This window comes from Alexandromys fortis, unplaced genomic scaffold, assembly GCF_014885135.2.
Source record: "Alexandromys fortis isolate MF-2015 unplaced genomic scaffold, M_Fortis_MF-2015_v1.1 scaffold_207, whole genome shotgun sequence".
Lineage (NCBI taxonomy): Eukaryota > Metazoa > Chordata > Mammalia > Rodentia > Cricetidae > Alexandromys > Alexandromys fortis.
Window position 1 is genome coordinate 1,707,649 of NW_026068106.1, and position 24,348 is coordinate 1,731,996.

General features: G+C 37.7%; 1 protein-coding gene across 5 annotated transcripts in view; it reads right to left on the reverse strand.

Annotated features, from left to right (window-relative positions):
* The window catches only part of Pkhd1 (PKHD1 ciliary IPT domain containing fibrocystin/polyductin), a 438,845-nt gene that overhangs the window by 5,907 nt on the left and 408,590 nt on the right, over positions 1-24,348 (reverse strand). For all 5 annotated transcript variants that reach the window (XM_050124099.1, XM_050124100.1, XM_050124101.1 and 2 more), the window contains 5 exons: positions 23,148-23,283; positions 21,651-21,738; positions 15,904-16,011; positions 10,913-11,071; positions 6,818-6,940 (listed from right to left, as the gene is read on the reverse strand). In XM_050124099.1, the coding sequence (XP_049980056.1) occupies positions 6,818-6,940; positions 10,913-11,071; positions 15,904-16,011; positions 21,651-21,738; positions 23,148-23,283 (614 nt within the window). The remainder of the gene's footprint in view (positions 1-6,817; positions 6,941-10,912; positions 11,072-15,903; positions 16,012-21,650; positions 21,739-23,147; positions 23,284-24,348) is intronic.

Sequence of the window (24,348 nt, forward strand, 5' to 3'; positions counted from 1 at the left end):
AAAGTGTGGAATATATACACATTAGAGTCCTACGCAGCAGTAAAAAACAATGACTTCTCGAATTTTGCATGCAAATGGATGGAAATAGAAAATATCCTGAGTGAGGTAACCCAGACCCAAAAAGATGAACATGGGATGTACTCACTCATAATTGGTTTCTAGCCATAAATAAAGGTCACGGAGTCTATAATTGGTGATCCTAAAGAGGCTAAATAAGAAGGTGAACCCAAAGAAAAACATATAGTTATTCTCCTGGCTATGGGAAGTAGACAAAATTACTGGGCAAAAAATTGGGATCTTGGGGGTGGGGTGGGATGGTGGTAAGGGGAGATGGGGAGATAAAAATGAGAAGGGGAGGATGGGGGGAACATGGAGAAACCTGAAGTGTTTCTTGACAGTGCAACTACATTGGTTGTTCAATGCACACTGACTAGAGTGTCTATGTAGCTGTCTCTACTATTGTCCATCTTCACGTGTGTGGCAGCTCATTCCTCCTCTATGGTTTCTGAATGCCTTCAAGGGAGGAGCTGTTTCCTGTCATTGACTTTGCACAGTCCTCGTGTCCCCTCCTGTAGCCTTTACTGGACTCAATATCAAGTCCATGACTACTTTTCCCACCAGAAGCAAAAAGCAGTTTACCAGAATCAGCAAATAACCAGGGAACAAGCATAATAAATTGTCATATAGATGCAGACTTTAAAAGAAAACATGGGTTTTGAATTTTAATCCCTGAATAAAATCAATATCGTCATACCTGAGAAATTAAACACTACAAGTCACTTTTTTTCTCAGTCCCTTGAAGATGTTCTTAGTCTGGTTTTGAGAGACCTTCCTTGGAAATCCCATGACTTCTTGTTTTTCAAGTGTATTCGTGAAAGACTAATTCAAGACTAGCTTTCTTTTTGCAGATCCCTAAATATTTTTAAAATCTCCCATGAATTATGTACATGGCTGCTCCAATCAGCAACACACCTGACAGAAGCCCCAGCTGAAATGAAAGTCCACAGTGTAAAGCTCAGGGAGGCTGACCACCTCCCACTGTGAGCTTATAGACAGAACTAAGTCAGCACACATTATATGTCACTGCCGACATCAGAAGGAATCAGCTCCTTTGATCTTGGACCTCCACAGGAAGCTTAGATCTCAGACAAATTAGATAAAAAATAAATTTATAGTAGATATGTATCCTAAGGCATTCAGCTGAATGTTTGGGTTTAAGGGAAGGAAGGTTAGTGAGTATCAAAACATATGAATTAACATTCCTCCTTCCCACAAAAGCCTTGCTCTTGGGTCTCCACTACAATGGAAACATGACTTCAGATTTCTCAACCATGCTTCTTAGTATCCATGATCAGGCATGCTGAAACTTCTGGGAGAACATATAAGCTGTGGGCAAGATGCATCTCTGTTCTACTAATATAAGGACACCTTGTGTTGAGGACCTCCTGAGTGTATGCATGTCAACTATAACTTCTGCAGCTCTCTTAGTCTTTTTTACTTTCAGAACATTCTCAAACATCAACCACATGTTATGCCTCTCACTTGTAAAGTTTGCTCTGGTAAGTATCCTTCACTCATTTTTTTTCTTTTTGTTTTACATCATGAGCATTAGCAACGAGGGTCCTCTCATTCTCTATCTTCATCTGAAAAGCTCACCTTTTTTTCTTACCCCTGTTCTATGTATGGTGTTCAGTGTTGACTCACTGGAGTTCTTAGTAGGATTGTTTTATATGAGACTCATGGCGTCTAAAGCAGAGGTCAGTTAGTAGAAGGAATCCACTCCTAACTTGTCAATAATGTTGAGAATCTTGCCCACATGTTACAGAATGTAAACGTAGTTCATAAACACTATTGCCTGTGTTCTCTTTAAATTCCATACTTCTTTATGTGGAAGTTATTGTTTAGTTTAATAAACAACACATTGTTCATCAGAAAGTCAAGAAACTTAGAGAAAATAATGTCCCTAGTGCCCTGCACACTTTTGGTTTGGAGACACTTTATCCAGCTACTATATGTCTGTGAAATTGTCTTTTTTGCTTAAAAAATGTAGCTCTGGGTAAACACTCTGTAGTCAAGTTGACTTGTTTCTTGTGTAGATTACTTTGCTTTTAAATCTTTTTATGTTAACATATAAAGAACTGGATTGTATTGTCATTTTTATACATGTGTTACTGTACTTTGTTCTCTTCTATTTCTCTTTACCACTGGCATTCTTTACAACTCTATTTTGTTCCTCTCTTAACAGATTATGTGTCTAACCCTACAAATGTTTAATATGCACATATATTTCCATTATTGTGTTAGTATACGCTAGTATTAGTATCACATGATCTTAAGAATAGTAACATAAATTTCAGCTCTCTGCTAGATCATGACATTCCCACTCCCATGTCATCAATTTACTTAATTTGTTTTAGAAGATTAGCTCTTTCTCATTGGTTTATACTTTATGATGAAATTTAAAGTCATCTTATGCCACTTGACATTGTATAAAAGGGTTGAAATTAAATTAATATGTCTTTGTAATTATTAAATCTATTTACAACCATGTCATTACCCCTGAATATACTCTTTAACCTATTTGGCAAAATATAGTTTTTAATAAGTTCACCATATCTTCTTTTAATCTTCTTCAAAGCCAATCACATACTAAAGCCAACTTCATTATACTTCCAAAGTGCAACTTATTAGCTTATTATATTAGTTCACTTTGTGATGCTCTATGAAATACCTAAACCATGGAGGGTAACTTCACAAAAAACAATGATCAGCTTTAAATGCCAACATCATCTGCAAATGGTCTCCAACATTGTCTTTTTAATATGCCTACATTCCAGTGTCAAAAATGTGCTGTAAGATGATATGACTAATTTACTTGTTTGGTTCTTATTTGAGTAGAAAATCTAAAGTTTTATTGTTAATTAATTTTTTTAGCAATGGAACTGTTCAATTAGTGTGTATTTGCAGTTATTTTAGAAAAATAGGCACTAGATTTTATTCATGTTTTTAAAATGGGAAATATTTACTCCCTTTTTTATGTGACATAGAGAAACTATTAGTCAATGGTTTTCAAATACAGTTACCCTTACCTGTGGGCTTAGAGAAATGTCTTAAAGTACTCCCCTGTCTTTTCCAATGTTTTTTAATATGATAATTACTGTGGTAAAAAAAAGTTCTGGTTAGAGATGATATAAATTTATATCAGAAGATAAGATAGACACAAATAAGTCTGCATTAAGTAGCCAAGAAAAAAGTGTTGTAGCTACTCCTAGATAAAGGGGTGTGAAGAATGTTTCATTTTGAATTTGAAGAAATGTGAGGAGCTAGAGATGTGGACATATATGAGAACATTTTGGAAGGGAAGCCTTTGTTGTACACTGAAGGTAAAGATACAGGAGAAGAGGAAGACACAGACCGCCAGATAGTAAATGTGAGTATATTAAGGATATCGTGAAATGAAGCAAAAGAACAGTAGATCAAGCACAAGAAAAGAAATCAAATTGATAAAATTCAGCAGTCAAGCTAGAGGGAAGGTGAGGAAGACTGAAGGAAGAAAGACACAGAACTTTGAGGCGTGTCGCCTGGGAGACTTGGGTGCTATTAACCAGTTTAAGAGAACAAGAGGACAGAGAAAACACACTGCAGGTCTGAGCTTTCACAGCAATGGAAGACTCTTTCTCTGGTGTTTCTACAAACCGGTGTCTGCACAGTGGACAACCAGGCCCCTAAGAAATGAGATTTGAAACAGTATAATACGATTCAGGACCTAGAGGGGCTAGCTATGTCACTTGAGATAATGCTCTTTTCCACCTTAGCACCCAGTTCCATATCTACATTCTGTAGTTTGCTGTGATTTCTTTATACTTATTGACTGGAATCCCTCTCTAATTGTCCCTAAAATTGGACCCCCAAAATGTTAGAATTTTTCATGTAAGACAGGGGACCAGATAACATCTCCTTGAAATTACACAAAGGAGGTGTAAGTTAGTATTTAGTAGATGTGATGTTGTAATTAATATTTAATTATGGTGAGAGGAACACTAAACTTCACTCATCATTCATTCTACTGGGTTCTCACCCCAGTCTAGCAAAGATGCTCTTGCCGTATTGAACCAGATAGCTCCAGGAATTATGTAACATTCTAGTACCCTTGGTTTCTATACACTCTACAACAATGTTCTGCCTTTTCCTAAGGCCTGTTGAGAAATTTTCTCCGCACATTGCAAATGTCCTTCAAAGCAACTGTAATTAACCTTCCCCAGAATTCTGGCACGGAGGGAATGACTGGATCATACTTCCATTAGTTTTACCACTGAGACACTTCTCTCTAAGACTATGATAAGTTAGTCACCATATCTAGGGGACCAGATTGCTGTGACTGAGACAATCACTCCTACAAAGCATTTCTCAAGGCCATAGGTGTTATACTGAAGGCACACATTCAGTGTGTCTTAATCCAGTACAGAAAACATTCCCTTTTTATTCAAAGGAAGAACCTAGAAAAAGCTGTATGAAGAATAATGCATAGCACCTATTGTCTCAATGGGCAGAGTTTATGAGCAAACTAACAAGGAGTTAGGCTCTCATAGTTCAGTTAGTTCCGTGAATGCTGTATAGTGAGGAGAAACCCCAACAATGCACAGCACATGGTTAACTCACTGTGTGCTATGATTTGTCTTGTGATCTTTGTTGGCGCTAATTTTCTTAATTGATATAGAATCTGTGTAACAAACTAACTGTGCAGAGTATTATTAAGACAATTCTACAAATTTAGAAACTGTAAGGCTTCAGGAAGCTAGTTGTTAAGTTTGAGGACAGAAAGTCTGTCAAAGGGTGTATTCAGAACAAAACCCAGTCTGTTCGACTCTGTGGTTCTGTTCCCTCGCTTGTCACATTCTTCTGCTCCCCCACCTGACAATAAGAACCAGTTAAGTCTGAGGAGTAGAAGAGAAGCCTTATAGATGAACTTGGAAAGAGCGTCAGTGTGTCGAACCCCTTGGTAGCAGTGCATTCTGCGAGCTCCATCTTCACACTTCACCCCTTTTTCCATTCTTGCATCCACAACATTTGTGTTAGTAGTGGTGACATAATGAGTTTTTTTATTTTTATTTTTTATTTTCCAGACAGGGTTTCTCCATAGCTTTTTGGTTCCTGTCCTGGATCTAGCTCTTGTAGACCAGGCTGGCCTCGAACTCACAGATCCGTATGCCTTGGGATCACAAAGAATTCTTCTGCTCTTTTCTGTCGCTGCATTTTTTATACTAGCACATCCCCAGTTCCCTCCTACTTCCTATTATTATTATTATTATTATTAATTTTCATTATCATTTTTATTATTATTTAGAATAGTTTGAAAGACTGTGCTATATAGATGGCTACTTTTGAAAAAATAAAAAATTATATTTCCTTCATGGGAAATGGAACATTCAAAAAACTTGTCTGTGTATGTGTAAGCAGACACATGGACATACACATGTGCTGACCTAGAGTGGTATATTATTTTTGCTTTAACAAGTAAAGCTTGCCTGAAGATCAGAGGGTAAAACAGCCACACTAGTCAACCATACAGACCCGGGAAGAATGGCACATACTTTTAATCCCATGACTCGGGAGACAGAAGCAGGTGGATCTTTGTGAGTTCAAGGCTACCCTGGGCTACACAAGATCAATCCAGAAACAGATCCAAGTGTGGTGGCTCACACCTTTAAACCCAGCATCCCAGTACTAGAGAGGTGGAGATAAGAGCTATATGGCTAGGCAGAGAGAGGAATTTAAAGCGGAAGGGACAGGAACTCACTGGAGTGTGGAGTTTGAGGATTTGTGGAGACAGAATTTTGCGCTTTTAGTATGAAGATTTGGTAGAGGTAAAGGGCATCTCTAGTGTTTGGCTGCTTTGCTTACCTAATCTTCAGACTGAACCCCAATATCTGCGTCTGGGTTGTTGTTGTTTGTGCTATACTCACCTGCAAGCACACAACTGAATAGCTCATTCAAATGTAATTTCAGACTGACAGATTTTGGTCAAAATGAACTCAGAGCTATAAAACTGGTAATCCTTTTCTACTAGAAAACATGTTATTTGACTCATAGGAAAACTAGAATTGTTTTTCTATTTAGAACATATGTTTTAAAATGTTTCAGAGTCATGGAAACTATGTGAATATTTTTCATACACAGTGTTCATACTTGGCAAGCTCATATGCTCTGGTTACTGTATTCTTATTGTTCGCCCTTAGTAGGCTAAAAGCCAGACACTCAATTGAGGCAATGGCTTCACTTTCTCTGCTTTATATCAGTTCTAATGGTAACTTAGCTGTGGGACAAGTATGAACACATACCACAGCACAGCAAATGATACACGCTGCTAACAGTACCAAGAAACAACAAAGCAGGGTTAAGCAATACTGACTCACTTCTTGAGGGTTCTACACTAAATCTAATTTGCACAGTGGGCATTTGGCAACTACACTCTTTGCTTTTCCAAACTCAATAATGTTGCCAAATTGGCAGCTTTGCAACAGCTAAGGGGAAGATTATACGCCTATACCCTGGCGTTCCCTTCTCTCTGCTAAACAAACTCAAATGTGAAACCAATAATCTTTTTCTACGAAAAGATATATAAATGTCAGTTCGAATAACTGGCTACTAGCTGAGTGAATGCGAGGGACCTGTGTCTTCCTGGAATGGGGTATTATTTAATTAAGAAAAAGCAATGAAAAAACAAAGAAGGGGCTGTAAACTAAAGCCCTTCGTAGCCTGACACCAGGGAAGGAGGAACATTGTTAATCCAGAGTCATCTTCACTGATTCATGGTTACCTTCCCGCATCACGGTGTCTTCTTTTGTTGTCTTTACTTGTAGTCCTCGGTGTTTGGAAGAGTTGTGGGGGTTCTTCTTTTGATCCTTAGCCTGGGATTCAGATATATCTTCAGGTTTTATTTCTGTATTGATAGAAAAAGTAGTTTTTTTCTGTTGTTTTCTCAGATTAAAAGACATTTTTTGTTTACAAGAAGGACCTAATTAAGATATCTTCTTCCCTGCTCCCATATCTACCCTTCCTCCATCTCAACCATCCCATTCCCCCAAACTTTCCCCAATCCTCCCCTTCTCCCTTCTCTTTCCCCATCTTCCCTTCCTCCCACCCCACCCTCACCCCCGTGCTCCCAACTTTTGCCCAGCAATCTTGTCTACTTCCAATATCCAGGAGGATATGGGAGCAGGGAAAAAGATATCTTAATTAAGGGAGCCATTTTAGGGTTGACAAGAGACTTGGCTCTAGAGGGGTTCCCAGGTGTCCAAGGAGATGTCCCCAGCAAGGTCCTTGGGCAGCAGGGGAGAGGGTGCCTGAACTGGCCTTATCCCACAGCCACACTAATGAATATCTTGCATATCACCATAGAACCCTCATCCAGCGGTGGATGGAGATAGAGACAGAGACCCACATTGGAGCACTGGACTGAGCTCCCAAGGTCCATATGAAGAGCAGAAGGAGGGAGAACATGAGCAAGGAAGTCAGGACCGTGAGGGGTGTTTCCACCCACGGAGACAGTGTGACTGATCTAATGGGAGCTCATCAAGGCCAGCTGGACTGGGACTGATGGAGCATGTGATCAAACCGGACTCTCTGAATGTGGCAGACAATGAGGGTTGACTGAGAACCAAGGACAATGGCACTGGGTTTTGATTTTACTGCATGTACTGGCTTTTTTAGAGCCTAGTCTATTTGGATGCTCACCTTCCTAGACCTGGATGGAGGGGGGAGGGCCTTGGACTTCCCACAAGGCAGGGAACCATGACTGCTTTGGGACTGGAGAGGGAGGAGGAGGGGGAGTGAGGGGAGTGGGAGGAAAATGGGAGGAGGTGGAAATTTTTAATAAATAAATAAGTTTTAAAAAAAGAAGGACCTAAATGTGAAGGTATTTCTGTCACTCATCTCTTCGCATTGTATTCCATATTTAACAAGATGTATATAATATGCCTATAACTTAAGAAATGATTATATAAACACCCGCTTATAATATTTATATCATTTTAAATTTTGTGTATGTTTGTTTATCTGTATGTGGCTATATACACGTGTATGACGAGACCAGAGACATTGGATCCCTTCGAGCTAGAGTTACAAGCAATTTCTAGTTGCCTGTTGTAGGTGCTGAGAAGCAAACTTGAGTCCTTTGCAAGAAAAGTGTGTGCTCTAAGCTTCTGAATAATCTCTCCAGCTCTACAATTTCGAATTCTTCATGATTCATGATGATATTAACAAAAATTCTTTCTAATTTGTGGAATAAAATTTGTCAACATTTAGAAACATTTTAGAATACTAAAATGGTATTCATGGGGTCATGGCAAAATATTTCAAACTCATGCATGGGTAAAAGCCCCATTTAAAGTATAAGATAAGAATATTTTATAAAGAATAAACTGCAAAGAAGACTACTATCTTTCTTGTAATAAAACACAAAAAGTACTTTAAAATGGACATCAAAAGGCACAAAACAAACTCACTTTGTCAAGTTTAGATATGTGATAAAAGCGTATCTAACACCTGAAAGCCGACTATGATTCTTTCTTATTCTTTGTTTGTGTGAGGCTGGTTGTCTTCATCAAGTTCAGCACAAATATGCCCACCATGCCATTAACACTGCAGCGGCTGGAGAGTCTAATTAGGGAGCCACTAGAGGAGCTTAGAAGAATGCAACAGTGTTCACTGTGTTTTGAACACTCAGTATTTTAAAGACAAAGGTTAATTACATTTATAAGCAATACATGCTTGTGTAAATTAATTGGTAACATTTAAATACTCTGTTCTAACTTCTTACATGGAAATACTGATGGATAGAGCACATACAGAAAAAAAAAACTGCTTATCTTCTCAGTAATTAATCACAATCCAATGAGACAAAGCAGAATTAAAAACTAAATGTATCATTAAGTCGGAGAATTATGTTCTCCTAGAATGTTGAGAAAGAGCACATCTCTTATTCTAAGAAATTAATGATTGTTAATTTTAGGTTCAAAAAGCACAAAATGCATATTATATAAGGAAGCACTTTAGATTAACGACTGTAATCTTCACTAAAGTTCCTTTCAAGCATTTCATAATTTTCAAACATGTCTATAACCTCCTAGAAAAATAAAATGTACTACAGAGAAATTTATCCACAGATATTGACAGGTTTAATGAACAGAAAGGGACTAGGATGGACAACTTATATACTGATAACTGTAGGAAGAAGCTACTTCTAGAACTAAGTGATAAGATTCACAAGGCTTAGTGAATGGCTTGCGAGTGGCTAGTGGAATTAGCTATTAAATTTAGAGTGAGAATTATACTACCTACTTCACAGGATCATATGACATAAAAGAACATGATAATCTACGTTAAAACCAGAAAATATCATATATAAATATATACGCTCAACATGTATTCCACAAACACACATGCATACGTAGCTACAAGAACACGCATACACATGGAAACATACACAAACATACATATACATACACAAACACACATCCTCACTCATATACACATGTACACACATACATACTCAAAACATGCTCACATACACAAATACACACATAGACACATAAATATGCAGAACTGTAGAAAGAACTAACTGCAGGTTTAAACACTAAACAAAATAAAAACTGCAGTTCAACACATTACAGGCAATACAGTTCAGAACCCCTTTGGGACTGTACTCCCTTTTAGAGGATGAAGATTTTGCTAGTAGCTAATCCAGTCCTGGTCACCAGGATAGAGAGAGAGACAGGGTCTCAGACAGAATGCTGTCAGATATGATATTTATCAATTAATGCTGGCCTTCTCTCAAATAGCCCTTGAAAGACCAAACACAGTGGCCATCCTAGTAATCAGGCCTGGCTACATCCCATGTGGTTCCTGTATTTGAATCTTTTCCTGTCGCCTTTACTTATCTTTAAACTTTTTAGGTAATCACAGCTTAAGGTTGAGGTTTCTTGCTGGCGGCTTACATCACTACTGTTTTTTCGGGATACTCAGAGGTACACAGTGTGAGGTTTGGGTGTCAGGAAGGGATTTTTCAATAACTTATCTGCCTCCTTTCCCTGTCATTCTTGCCTTAACAGGAGAAGAACAATAAGAAGCTGCACCTGAGATTCCCCTCGGAGTGTGTAGTAACTTACAAACATGACATTCTGCTTCTGGGGAAATGATCGAGGAGGTACATGGTTTTTGTATCTTCTCACCCACACTGACTTTCCTCCTTCCAGAGAGTTTGCCTCTGTGTTTTTCTTCTTTGACTCTCGCAGCTATGTACCCAACACAGTCGGAAGGCTATGTACCGAAGTGTGACCTTGGACATCTGATGCTTTGTCTCCACCTCAGGAATGTGAGAACTGGGGTTTTAGATGTGACACACTGTGCCCAGTAGTAGGAGGTTCTCAGAATCAAACTCAGGGTTCATGCTAGACCACCATTGTATGTTGCGAGCTGCATTCCTAACCCAGCTCTTTGACATGTCTCTGATAGGGTCACTTGCAAAGATGAGGTTGTGCAGCCAAGCCACATGGTTTTTCTGTGGTGTGTGATAATACACAAGTTACTTACCCTTACTGGATATCACTCTTCAATACCTAGATTGTAGGAATAATAATCACTACCTCTGCCAATAAGTTGTTTAAGGAATTAATAAACTTATTGATCTAACGCACTTAGAACCTGATCAATAAATGTAATAACTTAATATAATTGTTAATATTAAAGATCAGGCAGTGCCCATCTTTATTATATTAATTGAAACAGTGGATTCCATGAAGTTGAATAAATCACAAAATGACATAAAATTTCTTTTGAAGACAGATAAATCAGTAATATATTATACATGATTACTTCAGACATTTTCATCAACCCCCTCCTCTGAACTACATACTTCTATTTTTGTTTTTCCGGAACCAGCAGCATATGAGACAGCTCAGAGCCAGCCATGACACCACTGAGCACAGGGAAAAGGCCAGGATGATAGTGGATCTCTCCTTGTGGGCCACTGGTAAGACAGCAAAGGTCTTGGATCGAACTGTAAAATTAGCACCTGTTTGGGAAGGAAAAAAAAGTTTCAATAACACATTAAGATATCAATATATAGCACAGAGCAGGCATGTGAAAAGTATTTCTTTAAAGTTATTAAGCCGATGAATCAATGATAAATTTAACTTTCATGTTCTAGAAGAAGTCTAAGATGATAATAAAAAGTCATAACGTTTCAGTTCTGTCCTATCATGATGAGAAACTCTTCCAAGTCCTTAATTTGATGCTCAGACCTATTTTTTCTGTCACTGCAAACTTGTAACTTCATTCACTCTGATGGCCTAGTTAGGAGAAAACATGTTCTTTGCTCCAGAAAGGGTGGAATGGGTGGAACTACTCACTTTGATAATAGTCACATCACAAATAAATAAAAATTAAATAGTGGGAATCTGGAATCTGCCTACAGCTCACAACTCTCCACCTCAAAGAACACAAAGAGTGTAGAGAGTACTTTAGAAGATATTTTTTTTCTTTTTTATGTGTATGTGTCTGTGTGTGTTTGTGCACTTGTGTGTAAGTGCTAACAGAAGCCAAGAATAGGACACTGGATCTCCTGGAACTGGAATTGCTGGCATTTGTAAGTTGTCTGACATGGGTGATGGGAACAAACTAGGGTGCTCTTTATGAGCAGCAAGTGATCTTATTGGCTGAGCCATTTATCTATCCCAGATGGGATGGTTTTACATAGAGCCAAACAAATAAATGAATTTAAAATTTGAAGTTTGTTGGATTTGCTTACAGTGTTTTTCACACCAGATCACATGATCTGTACATATGGTGCTAACAGTCCCAAAGTTAAGAACATTGCAATCAAGTACTGGTGATCAGCTGTAGGTACTACTTCTGTGGCTGTAGGTGATGGGGCAAGGCAAGGTACTCCTTAGAGAGAGAGAGAGAGAGAGAGAGAGAGAGAGAGAGAGAGAATTACCTAAAACCACATTTTTTTCAGTAGATTAAAAAAAATGTGGTTCTCATCTCATTATTGTGTATAAAAAAGACACAAGAGAATTTGTTTAGAAACATTCAAAAATTTTAGATGCAATGTTTGTGGTAGTTTTATTCATAACTGACCAAACTCAGTCAAATGTCCTTCAAAAAAAGAAGAAATAAACAAAATGGTTGATCCATGGAATCAACTCTCTTCTCACTCAGCCCAAAAAAGAAAGTGATGGTTTTGCAGAGGATGGTAAATAACCTCCAAAACTAAATTTAATATCAAATGCAATGTACTGAAGAAGCATGATGTCTACAGAGCAGACTCTGTATGATTCCATTTATACAACATTCTAGAAAGGACCATACTTTGGATACAGAACACATTGGTGAGCAGGAGGCTGAGCTGTGTGCACGAGCAGGGCAGAACTTCCTGGAGGAATAATGAAAATTATCTGTATCATGATTGTTTTGCTGCTTACAGTAATCTATACAAGTATTTCAAGTCATAAAAATCCAGAAACAATTCACTTAACCACAAGTAAATTTGAAGAATAACATTTAAAACAAACTTGTCTATAATCACAGAAGTTGTATGCCTTTATTATTAAAATAATTACATGAGAGGACATTAATCAGAATTTACCACATAGCATGCTTTATATTTATGTTTTATCATATTCAACTACTCTAAATATTAAAAAAGAAAAATCAAGATGATAATTTGCTTGTGATCGTGAATTATAGCTGGCCTTTTTCTCACATAGCTAATTCAAAACAAACCTCTAGCTTATTAAAAAAAAATCCCAAATTGTTATTTTCTCTACTCAGAGACACAGCATACATTTTTCCCCCTGTAGTTTTCATGTGAGTGCCTGACAATTTGTTTGGAAGCCACAGTTAGATGTTGGATGTCTTGACTCTGGGATGACTCACCTCAGGGCTCCGAGAGCTGCTGTAATAACATCAGGTACAGTGGCTCTCTTGTACAAGCACATAGCTTAGGTCTGAGCTGAGCTCACCTAGTTTATTCTCAAATACGTTCTTGGTGTGAGCATCTGCATAAGGCCAATTACCCCAGAAATAGAGGAATGGATTTTACTAGCTGCTCAAGGAAGTCAGCCAAAATTCTTAATTCTCTTACCCATTTTTATTAATGATAGTGACGCTAATTGTACTGCTCTTATTTAAGATATGTATTTAAGATATTAAGAAATGACTCAATATAAACAAATATTTATAAAACATCAGAATGTAATACACTCCAGAAAAAATAACACAAATGGATATGATCATGGAAAGCATTCTGAAGGAAAAAAAATGGTCCAGAAGAAACTTCAAAGGAGTAGCACATGCATAAACAAAAGCAGGAGAAGACAGCAGTTAAGGTAAAATACTGAAAGTCAGGGAACTTTTCACAGGCATTAAATGTCAGTCAAGACACTCTAGCTAGCATTCTGACTGTAATGGATTGTAATAAAGGCAAAATTCTAGGCTGAGAAGTGATTGAGTCACAGGGATACAGATTAATCTGTTAGATATGTAAAACACCATCATCACCACAGCAACAATGGCTGAGAAGTCCATTTCATTGAAATTCCAACTGGAATCTGAGAGAGAACAGAAGTCCATGGTGGAAACACCTGGCTTTCATGTATTTTTTATTAATTAATTTTTTTTCCATTTATTTTACATTCTGACCACAGTTCCCTTCCCTATTTTCCCCTTCCCTTCCTTCCCATTTCCCCCATCCACTCCTCCTCTGTCTCCATTCAGAAAGGGGCAGGCCTCTAATGGGCATCAACAAAGCATGGCATATCAAATGGAGTAAGAAACAAGCTCTCTGCATCAAGGCTGGGTGAGGCAACCCAGCATGAGAAATATGTTCCCAAAAGCCAGCTCAAGCACAAGGGACAATTCCTGATCCTAATGTTAAGAGTCCCACATACAGACCAAGCTACACAAATGTCACACACATGCAGAGGGCCTAGGTCAGTTCTCATGTAGGCTCTCTAGCTATAGATAAAGGAATATACAAAGTAGACCCCAGCTAAGACCCTAGCAATAGTGGAGAGGGTGGTCTTCTCTCATAATCAGGTTTGCAACTACCCTAATTATCATCAGAGAGCCTTTATTCTGTAACTAATAGAAGAAGATACAGAGATCCACAGCTTTCAGATATTTTTAACAATTATAATATTAAAAGTAATCCCAATATACTCACTTTTCCATCAGCAAATACTTCTTTGTACTAGATAGATCCATAACCTGGGGATATATCACTCAAATATATTTACCTAAACAGAATACTGTTTCTTAGAAACTCAATTTCTAGTAGGGAACCTAGCCCACAAACTATAGACAAACAAGAGCAATGTATGCAAAGTACAATGGACAAGGCCATGAAGAAAACTAAAGTAAGGAGGGTAGACGACAGAACTATGAGCAGCAGGGTGTCAGGAGTGGATATCACAGACTGAGTTGTGCTAACTGGACCTCTGAAGATAAAACTTTGGAAGGGAGACTTGCTAAGTGAATCATGTGGACTTAAGGAAAATCTTCATATAAAATGCTAATTACAAGCAAAATTTCTTTAGATTAAATGAGGTATGGTAAGGAAAAAGATCCTGTCCCTTGTGATTCACCAAAGAACTTTATGGCTAAAGGTAGTAGCAAGAATTGTCATGACCCATACCGTGGTGACAGATGTTGAAGGGCCAGGTGGAACATCAACACCGCTAGCCTCTACTGATCACCATTTAATAAATAGTATCTCAGGAAGACATAAAATTTGGATTCGTTAGTGCATAGGAAGGACTCAAGAGGATGCCATACAGACACACTAGATTTCTTTAATTTCTCAGCTCTCCGTGGACTCAACTTCTAAAATAAAATGATCCTAAGAGTGAAGCCTGTTTCAAAGACTCATGGTCCCATATGGTCAACATGATGTCAGTAGTAATTAAAGAAGCAGAGTATCCAATTATTTGTTTTTCTTCCCTTTTGTCTTTTTAAGCTTCTATTTTAATTTAAACCTTATAAAAATCTCTATATGCAGAGCTTTGCCTCACAGACTTAGCATTGACAATTGTTTAATAATAATAGTATCTGAATTTATCAAATATGGGCTAATAGTTACTATTTCAGAGTTTTTTATTTGTTCTTTTGGGGAAGATCGGTACATCACAAATTATTTTTGTCTGGTAAAGTTATAAAAGGTATCTTTGAACATGTAACTCAAAGATTATGTCTTTCTTTCTCTATCTCCACCGACAATTGTCTCTACAGGACATGTTAAATCAAAGATTTTCTAGAATGCCATTGCTATTGTCTTGATTCCCTTACTAATGAATTAAACTACTTATAGTCAAGTGTTCATTATATTTTTCCATCTGGGACACATTAGATATATTTGAAGAGAGACATTTTCAAATGCCTTCTAAAGAGTAACCGGATCATTTTACAATTTACCTATGCCTTCTCTGAGTGCTTTTAAGTACTGGAATGTCAACAGGTCTTGTTTCCATTTTCCATGTAGAAAGGATGAGGGAAACAGGACCCAAATTTGGGTCCACGATATTCAACAGCCCAACTGTCTCATGAATTTCTAATGAGTGCAAGTCACATAGAAGAAAGAAAAAGAGAAGAAGGGAGGAAAGGGGAAAAAGGAGGGAGATGTGACATAAATGTCAGCCCCTACAGGAAAATATATATTTAGGGTATTTTTCATTAGGTACCCCTTGAGCCCTAATTTTCAAAGGAGGTCTTGATGGTTTGGCCAAGTCAACGTCTTCTCTAAACTGTGATTGCTTCTTATTCACAAAAGGGGCCATTCCAGTCACAAAGGAGAAGGGCTGCTTTTTCCAAAAACACAGATTTAATAGAACACAGGCCTGAAATTACCTGGAGGGGAGGTAACAGTGAAAACAAAGCGCCAGTTGGACCCAGAGATCAAGACGGCCAATCTGGAGAAGCTCACATAGCCGTCCTGTGTTTCTGCCTGGGTGCATCCTATAAACAAATAGAAAACTGAGGTGAAAGTTACCAAAACGAGGACAATATCTTTAAGTCTTTTCTTGAGTCAGGGAATTGAATAATAAAGAAAAATATTTCAAAAGTATTTAAAAAGATCATAGTATCTATCCATTTCTTCTTAGATAAACCCTGGAACCAAATAACTCAAAACAAAATTTATTGAAACCATAATATTCAAAACACTGTTCTTTATAAATAGCTGTGTACAGTCAATATAAAAACACTATGCAATATGTTATAATAAACATTCTTAAGTTAATTATATAATTTATGGTAAGATTGTAGCCCCAAATATACCTTATTATAAGTTTATATTACTAACTACAACTATGCATTTGACTACTTTCTTGATACATTTCTATCATGTGGTTGGGTTTATAGGTTAGTAGTAGAATGCCTGTCTAGCATATGAAACATGCTGAATTCAAACAGTAGCATCATCAAGAAATAAATTCTGTTATTTGTTTATGGCAGTGGTCTCAACATGTGAGTCATGACCCACACAAGGGTCACATATCAGATATCCTGCATATCAGCTATTTATATTATGATTCATAACAGTAGCAAAATAATGGTTAAGAAGTAGCAAAGAAATAATTTTGTGTATGGAGGTCACCAGAACATGAAGAACTGTATTAAAAGGTTGCAGCGTTAGGAAAGTTGAGGACCACTAGTTCATGGGTTCTATCTCTCTATCTAGGGAATCTGCACTAATGCAATTGTAGAGTTAAGCTAGGGCATCAAGATGACAACAACATGTCATCAAACCATGAATGGAAGAGTACACTGATTTAGCAACATGGATTGCATGGGACTTGGTTTCTCTGAATTAAAAGAAAAGGTTTAAAAGAAGAGATGCAAAGCTTATGGTTTCTAATAAAGTACTCATACATGAAGTTAAAGCGGGCAACTTAACTCCAGCTCACATCCCTATACCATAAACTGCCTTACATCTACTACACCTAAATTACTTTGCAAGTGAATAGCTGTTACACTTCTCTCTGAGAACGCCACCATGGTGGACAAAGAGTTAAAAGAGTCATCTTAAAGTTTCTGAATTTGTTTGTGATGTCTAAGGCTGAAAAGAATCATAAAGATTTAGTACATATTTAGTGTTAACATTTTTCAATTCAATTGCTCAGTCCTTTTTATGAAAACAATGTCTTTCCTCATCAGTTTTGCAGAGCTAACTAAAAGTTTCTTTACACAAACCATATTTTCTTCCATCTCTAGAGAGTCCCAAGATAAATAAAATGCCTAGAAAAATGAAAATAAATAAGCCAAGACTCAAATAAATGATAGGCGCCTAAGATAAATGTACTTCATACTCTTTAAAACCTATATGCATCAAAATTATGGTCAATAAACTCTTGCAAACAATGAACTGCCGAGTACAGATGTTCAACATGAAATCGTTTGCTGCAGTTTTTCCTTTGACAAACGTACTTATTGTTCCCATCTTTGGAAGAATGCAAAGCAGCATTTAATCGAAATGTGTCCGTTGAGCACTGTGGGTTTGCCTCTTAGAACAGCCGCCAAACTGCCTAATGGAAAGTGCTTTAGCTCCAAATGGGTTTGCTTTTGCGTTAAATACCAGCTTGCCTTACAGATCTCCACGAAGATTCCTATATATATCTATGATATTTTCAGATTTGAAGCATATGTGCCCCAAAGCGGAAGCACTTGCTGCCAAGTACAGTACATTACTCCAGGGTCCATCATAGCTTTGGAATGGCTATTATAAAATATACAAGTGTGTTGACAGGCTCCCTGATCAAGCTGGTATTAACAAGGTACTGACTGAGGGACCTTGGGATGAAGTACGGAGGCAGGCTGAAAAGAGCACTGAAATTGGGTTATATAGCCACCGAGAAATCACACCTAGGTGTGTTTCTGCAGAGTATATGGTTTCTAAAATCCTTTCATACCCAAGCATCTTTCATCACCAACTCACTACTTGTAATACATGCTAGCCAACTGATATGTCAATAATACTTGGAAAATATTTTTAAATGTGTAGATTATTTTTCTGCAATTGTGATTCATTTGAGTTTCAGAGGATCCAGGGAGACCCCTTAAATTAATTGCCTTTGTATATGAACCCACTGTTCTGCATTGATGACATGTTTTTCATTGAGTAGGGACAAGAACAGAAATCAAAGACCATGAAATGCAGAATAAAAAACTTAGGATTACACAGAGAGAATATTTCGATGGGTTGCTTTTTTTTTTCCTCTGAGAATTACCTGAAGTAAGTTAGTAAATCCATTCAAAATTGTTTAACTTCCATTTTTTATGAAGTTAAGGAGAAATATTTCAATAATAGGAAATAAAGGTCTGTGAGCATTATAAAAACACAAAAGTATATAATTTTTATCTTGTTTCATCACACACAAAAAAATGAATATTTCTATCAACTTTTCTATTGGATATTCTGAAACAGGCCATAGTAGTAATATCAATCCAAGTAGGCTAGTTGGATTGACATGTCTTATTATTTAGTAAAACAAAACAACAAACTTATCCCTGCCACATTTACATTTCATAACCACAATATTATTTTAAGATAGTTAGTGAAGTCATCCTTAGGATAAGTGAAAGTACACAAAAGAAGGGTGATTCGGAAGAATTTTTAGAAAAGCACAAAGCGTAGAGTCTAAAGAATGGATGGTACTGGAAAACTTGTCGAGTATGACCAAGGTAGTGAGTAAACACAAGATACAAAGTATAAGTGGAGTATTGCCTTTGTATATGAGCCCACTGTTCTGCACTGATGGCATGTTTTTCATTGAGTATGAAAAGGGAATGAATCACTAGTAAGAGAACAACAAATGAATACAGAATGAAATCTAAGTGAAAAGTAGATATGAGAAAATTCTAGAGAAGGTAGAGGCAGATAAGTTCCACCAATCATGTACTATGTGAGGTTATCTTTTGTAGATGATACTAAATATGAAAAGTGCCTGGATAACTGTATTTCTGATTAGAAACTGATTTTGCTGTATACCTTAAGTACTACCTATACAGAAATACCAACAACAACATGGCATTGAGCAACGGACAGAACAGCAGCATCCAAACAGGAATTAACACAACTCTGTCTTAATACAGGTATGAATGTTTGAATTTTGCATTTCCTAGCCCTGAATTGCTTATTAACTTGATTACTCCAATACGTGGTTTGTTCTAGAAAAATGGCACAAGGCATCTTTGAACTTTTTCCTGATATTTTAAATCTTAGTTTCAGACTGTATTATTTAGATAAAAAATGACCCAGAGCAAAATCTATGATGTCAACTCTATCAAAGAGAAAAGGGTGAGGGGAAACTGTACATCTGACCTGTCTATAAGTAGATCTCACCAAATGCATGTGTATATGAGCAGTTATAACAATGTACAACATAGCACTTTATGGGATTATTGAGAACTAGCCATCAGGGAAGAATTTCCTGATTGTTTTAAGATTTATTTCTCTATTTCACCCAATCAAACTACATAGTGTAGCTGTAAGATCTTAATATTTGCTTATGTTGAGTAATGAAGAGCATTAACAACTGCCTGTGCTCTTTTGGAAACCTCTGCTGCACAGAAACTGTTATCAATGGTATCCAATCCTAGACTCTCATGCTACACTATTTACCTTCCAAACAAGATGCAGTTACGGCTGCAAAAGTGGCATGACTATAAAAAGGACAACCAAGCACTTTATAAATGGATTTTAGGTCTGTTACACCTGTGGGAATTTATGCCTGGTCTAAACCTGATCAAAAGCCTATGGTCATGAAGGCACTATGGGGAAACTTACTATTGCTCTTTGCTAAAAGTTTGTGTTATCTAACAGCCTTATAAATATTTCTAATTATACTCATAGATTGAGCTGTTCTTACCTTTTTTCATAGAAGCTTTCTTTTTTCAATGAGCATGACTAAATGCAGATTCTTAAGTGAGCAGAGTAGTGAGAATAAGTGACCATAAGTACTCATCCCCCAGCGAGATATCTGTATTAAACCCTCACCAAGGCTAAGGGAACGTTATGAAAGAGGGAGCAAAAGAAGGTCATAACTGGAAGGTGGAGAGGAGTATTGGAAATGCTCTCTTCTGGATATGACCTAGAACCACATTAATGAATTCACAGATGCCTGCCCAAGACCAAGCTGCTTGGATGGGTAAGGGGCTCACAAGTACCTTCCTTTAGCTGAGGAGTTATTGGTAGTTGATCACTACTAGAGGAGGCACTGTGATTTTTCTTTGGAGGTGTGGTCACTTGTAATGTCCTATGGAAGACCCCATACTCACACACATAAAGGTAGAATAATCTAGATGCAGTGGGATAGAAAATAAAGAGGACATGGGGATGTTTACTGGGATCCTCCCAAGGGAAGTTGGAATGGAGAATATAGTAGTAGAAGTGATCATAGCATACTGTATACATATAAGGAATTTTCAAAGAAGAAGCTTAGAAAATAAGGATAACGAAGTTTTGAAATGTAAATACACCATAGTAACTTTAAATTGACTACAATTCATTGCTACAGAAAAATCATGTCATATATGTTTACTCTCCTTGGTTCATGAACAAATGCAAAATTTGGGGAGTTCCTGAAGAATACATAATCTCAGTTCTCTTTTTCCAACAACAAAACTCTTAATATTAAATAAAATATCTCTATACATATATAATATAGATATACATTACAATTAAAATATAATTAAGCCCCAAGGACATTAGATGGAGCTAGCATTGCTGACAGGATGGAACAAGACAGTAAGAGTGGGCATGAAACCAACAGAGGCAAAACTTCACTATGAAGATTTGCCCTGGGTCAGATGTCTGCACATCTAATGTCTTTATTCTTCCTGCCATTGAGAGTATGTATTTCAGTTTCCCTAATGGGAGCCACGGGTACCAGGCAAATGAATCCCTGGGCAAATCTGTTACCCTTTATCAAAAAGCATGTGTCAGAGGAGCACCGAGTACTGTAGTGAACCTCGAACTTAGACACAGCCAAAAAGTGAGGCTGTAAATATTTATTGCTAGGTTAGTCTTCCTTTTCAGACACATTTGGCAGTGTTGACGGAGATGGAAAAGAACTCAGAGAACTCTTTGAGTGTGCTGTGTTTGTTATGGATTCCTAATGGGGCTGCAATTGTTTGGATAGTGTTAGAGGATGTTCCCTGAGTGTTCATGTGCTGAAACTTAACATCCCTTAACATTACTTGGGGGTGGTAACTATGGGATCCCTGTGCATATTCTGTCAAGTTTTCCTAATTGTAATAGTTTTAACATAGAAAATTATATGAAACACATATTCAATAGAAGTTGAGGAAGGAAATTGATGAGTTCATCAAAAGACAAACATACATAAATATATATGTATGTGTATTGTGTTAGTGTGTGTATATACATTTCATCTTCCTTGCACGTAAAACCCTGTGGCACTCTGTAAGCAAAATGATCACCAGGCCCTTAAGATTCTGTAGTGATGAACCAAATAACCTCCTTTACTCTATAGAATAGCCAGTTTCAGGGCTTTTGTTATAAGCAAATAATGAAGACAATATGAATCTTCATTCTTCAAAGTCGTAACAAAGCCTTGAAAGTTGCTGGCACCTACCTTTTAGCATTGAATCTGAAGCCCCTTCCAGGGAAGCTGAAATAATCCAAGGCTCTGAAGGGAGACCCAAAGACTCCACTCTTTGGTTCTGGCAATAAGATAGGAAAGAGAAAAAAAAACTGGACTTAGAATATCATTTTCTGATGTTCTCTAAAAAAAATGGGCAATGTTCAAAAATAAATGTCACAAAGCACACATGTACTTTGGGGAAGGAATAAAATGATAAATGTGCTCCTTCTCATGTTTACATCAAAATTAACTTGTTGAAAAAATAATACCATGGTGGCTATTGTGTGCAAATTTAAAGCAGTGTAGAGAAGAGGACAAGGGCATTACAGGTATCCTAAGGAGGCTGGTAAGAAGAGAATGTAGGAGAAGATGGCAGGCTAGGGAGATCCCTCATGGCAAAGCAATTGCCTTGCTTAGGCACATCTCTGGGCTCAACTTCCATACACTCAGAATAAAATAAAATAAAATAAAATAAAATAGAACCAAGGCTATGGCGTCTAAAGGGTAGAGTTCGGGAAACACAGGAGTGACTGACTTCAAGAATGAGCATTGGGGAGGAAAAGCATCACAGGTCTGTGTTTGCTTCTGATAAATCTCGAACCTTCATAGGAAATGTGAGAAAACACTGTGTGATGTGCAAAAAAAAAAAAAATGACCAACATCAAGCTTGCATCTGCATAGCACCTTCATCCCTATGTTCTAGTCTTTTTGCCAGAGAAGAATGGTGCCTTATGCAGTCGTCATCAGAGAGGCTTCCTCTGGCAGCAGATGGGAGTGGGTGGAGCAATGCACAGCCAAATATTATATGTAGAGAGAGAGTCTATGTTGGAGGTCTTCATCAGGTCCCTCCCCTTGAAGATTCGGGAACTCCATAGATGATGGGAGGAAAGACTGTAGGAATCAGATGGCATGGAAAACACCAGAAGAACAAGGCCCAACAAATAAACAAGGCAGAGCTCGCATGGCCTCACAGAGACTGAAACAGCAAGCAAGGGGCCTGCATTGATCTGCAGCATGTCTTCTGTATTTATGTTAAGACTGTTAACTTGGTGATTTTGTGGGACTCCTAACAGGGGAAGCAACTGAATCTTTGATCCTTTGCATGCTCTGGAGGCCCCTCCCCACACTGGGTTGCCTTGTCCAGTCTCAGTATGGGACTTTTCCTTGTCTTATTGTATCCTGTTTTGTCCTACTTGGCTGTTGTCTCTTGGAGGTCTTTTCTTTAGAGGGAACAGAGTGGGAGTGGATTTGGAGGAGAGGGTAGATAGTAGGAAGCTGGGGAAGTGGAGGGAGGGAGGGGAAGCTGTAGACAGTATGTATGGTATAAGACAAGAATCTTATTTTCAATTAAAATAAAAAGAATGGCCAACGTAGTGAGAATTTATAAGTGTTGCCAATTTCTCACGGCAGTCGCTCTGTAAATGAAGATGAGGGATGTTTGAATATAAAGTATGTGCTGTGGAAAGACTGTCAGATCTGAGATGTTACCTTCTCATCCAGGAAGATGAGCTGTGGCTGAACCGGCAAATCTACTCCCACTTCCCCATCTGAAGGCTGCACCAGAATGGAAAGTATAGAGGGCCGGGTATATATGCGGCTCCCAGTTCTTAAATGACTTGCATTTCTAGAAAATACAAGGATGAAAGAGATCAATCAATACACTCATAGGATTACAAAGATAGCTTCAGTAGCTATTTTCTATAGAAGAGTTTGACTGGTGAGAATATTTGCAGTTGCCTGTATTTTTACAAACACATACATATGCCATGTAGTGAATAATTCTATTTTTATACATAAATTATGTATCTGATATTTTATGGATTATCCATGCTTTAAAATGTGGGTAAAGCAATGGGAAAGTAAAATTTATTAACTTACAATTTTCATCAGTAAATATATTAAGTTAGGCTACCAAAAAAACACAGTAAAAAATATGATGACCCTGAAATTTTTATAAGGCAAGGGCATGCATGCTCAGCCATAAGCAGCTGAACTAGCTTTCCTGGGATATCCCCTGATTTGTACTGTGCTGCAATATCTGTGACCCAAATACATTCTCACCATGGCTGAATCCAAAATACCAAGATGCCACGAACAAAGCCGGGTGGTGGTGGCGCATGCTTTTAATTCCAGCACTCGGGAGGCAGAGGCAGGCAGATCTCTGTGAGTTCTAGGCCAGCCTGGTCTACAAGAGCTAGTTCCAGGACAGGAACCAAAAGGCTACAGANAAAAAAAAAAAAAAAAAAAAAAAAAAAAAAAGAGAGAGAGAGGGAGGGAGGGAGGGAGGGAGACAGGGAGGAAGGGAGGGAGGGAAGGAAGAAAGAACGAAAGAAAACAAAACAAGATGCCACAAACAAACCTGGGAAGAGATGGCCCCAACATCAGAACACTGACATTTTTCATTTATACTCTCCAAGGGTACTTTCACTAACTAGGTCCCATACCTACACATTAATTCTAGGTTTTAGAGTCATATAGTACCAATAATGATGATAGTATGTGCTAAGTGACAGTGTACCATATACTATCAGCTTTTCCTGTACAAACTCATTATATCTTTAAAAAGACGTTGTCAGTTAGATGCTTTTACTCGGGTTTGAGGAGTGGGGGACAAAAAAAGAATGACGTAGCACAAGTCTTGTAAACCATAACTATTTTTGCCACTTCTCTATACCACCAGTGAAGTATA